At 36.4% G+C, this 6,388-nt stretch overlaps 1 protein-coding gene across 6 annotated transcripts in view; it reads left to right on the plus strand.

The window, feature by feature from the left end:
* Positions 1-5,642, plus strand: part of DDX4 (DEAD-box helicase 4) — a 95,461-nt gene extending 89,819 nt beyond the window's left edge. For all 6 annotated transcript variants that reach the window (XM_033179586.1, XM_033179592.1, XM_033179590.1 and 3 more), the window contains 4 exons: positions 2,513-2,612; positions 3,747-4,017; positions 4,159-4,269; positions 5,328-5,642. In XM_033179586.1, the coding sequence (XP_033035477.1) occupies positions 2,513-2,612; positions 3,747-4,017; positions 4,159-4,269; positions 5,328-5,405 (560 nt within the window). In that variant the 3' untranslated portion in view covers positions 5,406-5,642. The remainder of the gene's footprint in view (positions 1-2,512; positions 2,613-3,746; positions 4,018-4,158; positions 4,270-5,327) is intronic.
* Positions 5,643-6,388: the final 746 nt, after the last annotated feature.

Here is a 6,388-nt window from a genome sequence, read left to right on the forward strand (position 1 = left end):
CACATAATGATAAAACCCTTTCTGAATTACAGGCACATAGATAACTTATAGCCTCAGTTCCACCACGTCAGCCACACATCAGGAGTGAACACAGAAATACAAAAATTTATGATCAAGTAACTAAAGCCAGAATTCTTTATATTCTTAGTTGATTTTGGCTCACCGGGCAAATACACACAGAAATAGACCAACAAAATTGATTCTCTATCATTTTTCACCCAACAGAGGTTGATAGTCTTATAAAGCTAAATTTGCAGTCATTGCTGCCACCAATGGGAAATAGCTCATTGTCTGACCTAGAACAAATACAAAATTAGTAGGGAAAAACTAGGGAAATAGAATCAGCAGAGTTAAATTTTTATTGCTACTTGCAGTTCACACTGGGAACCAAGGAAAGACAAGACCAGGGCCTGAGCTCAGCAGTGCTATGTACGTGGCTCTGTCAGATGAATCCATTTTAGCCTTGGGCGTCTTGTTGGATGACCTCTGGAACTGTTGAAACAATTTTTAATAAAACATAAAATCATCATTCTGAAATAAATGTAAAATGACCATGATTCAAAGATTTAACTCATTATGGGAACCAGTTAGCATTTTGATTTTGCTACTTGGTCATTTAATAGATATCTAAGGCTTAAATATCCTCTCTAAATGATTTTTTCCTGTAGTTTTCCTATATCAGTTAATGTTAGTTCCATTTTTCCAGTTGCTCAAACAGAAAATCTTGGAATCACTCTTGATTTCTTTCTCAAACTATACGTCTCATCTGTTAGCATAATCCTCTTGATTCTACCATCAAATTATATGTAGAATCCTTTAAATCCTCAGTTAAAGATCAGATCATGTTACTTCTCTGCTCGAAACCCCATGTTTTCCCTTCTTAGAGTAGAAATGTTCTTTCAGTAGCCATCAAGGCCCTTTATGATATGGCCTCCATTACCTCTCTGACTTTATCTCCTATTGCTCTCCCTACTCCAGCCACACTTGGCCCATTACTCTTCCTCATATATACCAGGTAGACTTCTGCCTCATGGCCTTTGTACTTGCTATTCCCTCTGCCCAGGATGTAGAGGCCGCATTAGGATCTCTTTTCTGTTTGATGAGTATAAGAACACCCATTTCTTTTTTTTTTTTTTTTTTTTTTTTTTGAGACGGAGTCTCGCTCTGTTGCCCAAGCTGGAGTGCAGTGGCCGGATCTCAGCTCACTGCAAGCTCCGCCTCCCGGGTTCACGCCATTCTCCTCCCTCAGCCTCCCGAGTAGCTGGGACTACAGGCGCCTGCCACCTCGCCCGGCTAGTTTTTTTTTTGGTATTTTTTAGTAGAGACGGGGTTTCACCGTGTTCGCCAGGATGGTCTCTATCCCCTGACCTTGTGATCCGCCCGTCTCGGCCTCCCAAAGTGCTGGGATTACAGGCTTGAGCCACAGCGCCCGGCCAAGAACACCCATTTCTCAGAGGCTTAGACTTGTCTTTCCCTCTTCCTTAAGCTCTTTTCCTAGATACCTGCACAGTTCACTATCTTTATTTATATCTTTACTAAGATACCATCTAATTGGGATATCTAAAGTAGGCCTGTCTAATAAGCCTATCTTAAAGTATCTAAAGTAATCATCTCTGGACCTTTTATCTTACTGATTTTTTCCTTTTTAGTACTAAATGCATAATATGTATTTGCCTCCCCATAGTGAAAGCAGGGGCTTTTATTTCTGTATATCCAACAGAAACGTTGACAGGCATCTAGTAGGCACTCAATATTTTCTGAGTAAATGGTGTGAGCTGACAGAGAAATGGGGAGAGTGATTATGAACAGTAATACATTTGTATATGCTTTAAAGCTATAAATTATCTTTCTTCTCTAACATTTTATAGGGAAATTCCCTGTATGGGAAAATCTCCAGCCCATGCTTGAATTTCTACTGGTTAAATATTTTAAGAAATAAATATTCCTTAGCAAGTTAAGACCCTGGGATAAGGCTGTCATTTAATTTTTTAATCTGTAAAATATTTTGGGAATGAAGGGATTTGAATTAGAGATAATGTTTGGAACACTGATTATATAGAATTAAGCAGCCCCAGGTCAGATGCCACTATTGTAAACACCTCGGGCAATCACGGGAGAATGAAAGATTGGATTATCTTGAGAGGTAGACAGCAAAAATCATTTATAGAGCGAGGGAAATGGAGGGGAGGAAAGGACTAAGACGATTTTATACTACTAAGAGTTGGCAGACAGATATGACTTACCTTTCCCTAAGGTTCTACTTCTTGTGTTGGCCTGGGAGGAGGAAGGACAAGCTAATTTTTTAAATCCCTAAACTAGGAAAACAGTCCTTGTGTCTTTGACATCCATTCTAGAATTAGAGTCTCTCTCATGTACCAGGTCCGGCTGTGGTGCTGGTAATAAATACAGTGGCGGACAAAGTTTCCTGTTCAAGCACTGCCTCCTACCCCTGCTTTATTTTTCATTTCCTGATTTTGAAGTTTGAATATTAATAATTTCATTTGTCCTGTAGGGGATGAAAGAACTATGGTCTTTGTTGAAACTAAGAAAAAAGCAGATTTTATTGCAACTTTTCTTTGTCAAGAAAAAATATCAACTACAAGTATTCATGGGTGAGTAGATGAATATAATTTCTTATTAGGGGAATGACTTCTATTTGGTATTTAAGAAACATCAGTTTATATAACTAATATGATATAATCCTAGGATTGGGATTCAGAATTCTCTCTGATCTAAACTGTTTTTGTCCTTTATATGAGGAAAAGGGTAATACCCAGGAGTACTAAACTAGTATTTTTCATCTTCATTCTTAGTTTTTAGAACTAAGCGGTTGTGGTGGGTAAGATAAAGGTCTGCCTTAGACAGCCTCAACATAAGGAGTGGAAACTTCTCGAGATCTCACTTAAGGATCTCTGGCCCCATATCAAGTTTTTCCTTTGCTAAATCTATTCTTTTTAAAATTGGAGTGCTTTAAAATGTCATATTAATACAGTTTTATTGGCACTTTATTAGTAGATCCTAAAATATTGCATAGTATATGGCATTCTGAAATTGTACTTTAAAAATATTTTTTTAAGCAAGCCTTCTAATCAGGTAGTTGTATATTTTATGTTAAGGCTATAAAGCATAGAGATTATAATAGGATTTGATTTTTGTCAGACTTGAGTTTGTATTCTGTCTCTACATATTAGTTGTTACTTTACCTCATTTGCAAATGGAGATAATTTTTGCAACTCAAAATATTATTGTGAGGATTAAATAAAATGGTAGCTTGGAAGGAATTAGTATACTACCTGGTATATAAGAAGTGAATATTAATGTTAAATGCTGCTATTCTTTTTTTTTTTTTTTTTTGAGATGGAGTCTCGCCCAGTTGCCCAGGCTGGAGTGCAGTGGCACAATCGCGGCTCACTGTAACCTCTGCCCCCCCGGGTTCAAGTGATTCTCCTGCCTCAGCCTCCCGAGTAGCTGGGATTACAGGTGCATGCCACCACGCCCAGCTAATTTTTTGTATCTTTAATAGAGATGGGGTTCACCATGTTGGCCAGGCTGGTCTGGATCTCCTGACCTTGTGATTCACCTGCTTCAGCCTCCCAAAGTGCTGGGATTACAGGTGTGAGCCACTGTGCCCAGCCAAATGCTGCTATTCTTACTATTATTAAAAAGAAATTTGTATGTTGAACTTTAATGATTGACTTTAATGATTTTAAGAGTGGTTCTAATAACATGCTTTCTTTTCTTTCAAGTGATCGGGAACAGAGAGAGCGGGAGGAAGCTCTTGGAGATTTTCGCTGTGGGAAGTGCCCAGTTCTTGTTGCTACTTCAGTAGCTGCCAGAGGGCTGGATATTGAAAATGTGCAACATGTTATCAATTTTGACCTTCCTTCTACCATTGATGAATATGTTCATCGAATTGGGCGTACTGGTCGTTGTGGGAATACTGGCAGAGCTATTTCCTTTTTTGATCTTGAATCGGATAACCACTTAGCACAGCCTCTAGTAAAAGTATTGACAGATGTAAGTTAAACTTTTAAAATGGAATGGATAGTTTTCTTACTTCGTTGTTGAAAGTAGACATTTTATGCATATATATATAACAAGTAAACTTTTCCAATCTTTAAGACTTTATGTTGCATATGAAGTCAATTTTTTTTAAAGGCTCAACAGGATGTTCCTGCATGGTTGGAAGAAATTGCCTTTAGTACATACATTCCTGGCTTCAGTGGTAGTACAAGAGGAAACGTGTTTGCATCAGTTGATACTAGAAAGGTTAGTAGAAGGGAAAAATTCAGAACTTATCTTCTGGTTACTCTTTGTAAATGTTGTGCTTAATATTGTGATGTAACTATAATATTTAATAATCAAGCCTGGAAGGTAGCTACTTTATTATTTCATTAACATTTTATGTATATACATATTTTTGGCTTTAAAGGTCAGGAATTAACTTTGAGATTTATGCCTAAACAGTCTCCTTTCCCAGATTTTAAATTTTAATTTGGAATCTTTTAAATTTCTGATGGAATTATTTTTGAATTCTGACATTAATAATTAATATAAAATACAGGACCTATTGGGGTTACAGTAAGCCTTTTATTTTCTCTCTCTTTTTTTTTTTTTTTTTTTTTTTGAGATAGTATCTGGCTCTATTGTCCAGGCTGGATGCAGTGGCAAGATCTTGGCTCACTGCAACCTCCGCCTCCCAGGTTCAAGCAATTCTCGTGCCTTAGCCTCCAGTATATCTGGGATTACAGGCATGTGCCACCATGCTCAGCTGGGTTTTTTTTTTTTTTGTGTGTGTGTGTGTGTGTGTGTGTGTGTGTGTGTGTGTGTGTGTTTTTAATAGAGACAGGATTTCACCATGTTGGCCAGGCTGGTCTCAAACTCCTAGCCTCAAGTGATCCACCTGCTTCAGCCTCAAAGTGCTGAGATTACAGGCATGAGCCACTGCGCCCAGCCATAAGGCTACAAGTCTTTTCTGGTATGTCAGATTTTTATAGACTGAGCACAACCTTTATATAGAAACAATGAACATGCTAATTAAATATTTATGCTGTTTCATTGAGTGTAGTGCATTAAGTTTTCCCCACTTGTCAAAACTGTTGACTTAAAAAATATTTTTATTGAAACATTTTGTGCAATTTAGACTTCCTGGTTTGACATGAGCCTTTTTTCGGGTGAATCAGATTTAGTGAGAATAAAGTTCTGTGTGTGTTTGGGGAAGACATGATAGACACTTTGAGTCCTTGCTCTCAGTCTGAGTGATGTAACTTTAAAGCTGTCATAAAATTAAATGTTTGTTTCTTTTTTTTTTTTTAAATAATTACCAGGGCAAGAGCAGTTTGAACACAGCTGGGTTTTCTTCTTCACAAGTTCCCAACCCAGTAGATGATGAGTCATGGGATTAAAGCCAAAACATCCTTCAAGTCTGTGGTTTTGATGCAGAGAAGAAAATAGTTTTGATTTTTGAGTTTTTAACAGAAGTATAAAACTTGACATTCTCATAGCTCCTCTCCTTGTATTCTCACTCCTACACTTAAAAAAAAAATCCTTACTGACTAGTGTTGTGAGATGCTAAAACTTACAACAGTGCAGTTAGTGATACAAACGGTGTTAACTAGAAATATTAAAGCATTCTAAATGTCTTTCTTATTTCTGGTATATTCTTCAGGGGGCTTCGACATGTTTAATGTTTAAATGCCAAATCTTACTATAGTGTTTATTGATCTTATAAAACAAGTAAATAGGATATGATACACTTTTGGTTAAAAATTACTCATTTTTACTTGAGTCTTTAAAACAGTAGTGTGTCACTATAATGTGATAACATAATCTTTAAGAAACAGTAAAATACTTAAGCCTTTCAAAGTGATTTTGATTTTTAGATCATCAGATGTATGATGAAAATGGTTAAATGTTTGTGATGGGAGCTCTGTACTCAATGGCATAACAATGTTTGTTTTTATAATATACAATCTTTCCTTGAAATAAAGGATGAAACACTTTTCCCTTAAGTTTTCCATCAGCACTTTAAATTTTTCTTTGTTGCATATCCTAGCCCAAACTCCTGTAATTTTGAAACTGTTTTTTTGTGTCTTGTGTAACCAGTGCAGTGAACAAAGTCTTACATAAATTAAATATTAATTATAAAATACATTACAGATGTGGCAATGAAAATTAATCTTAGGACTCAAACTCATTTATCAACAAAAAACAATGCTGCTTACTCTTTCCATAAATTTTCTATTCATATTTTAAGATTGATGAAAGAACCCTGTCTTTCTTCATATTCCATTATATATCTTGAACTTGCTATGCCTAGAATATATGAAGTTTCTTTTTTTTTTTTTTTTGAGATGGAGTCTTGCTCTTGTTGCTAAGGCCGGAGTGC

Source organism: Trachypithecus francoisi, unplaced genomic scaffold, assembly GCF_009764315.1.
Source record: "Trachypithecus francoisi isolate TF-2019V2 unplaced genomic scaffold, Tfra_2.0 Lachesis_group2, whole genome shotgun sequence".
In the NCBI taxonomy this organism is placed as follows: Eukaryota; Metazoa; Chordata; class Mammalia; order Primates; family Cercopithecidae; genus Trachypithecus; species Trachypithecus francoisi.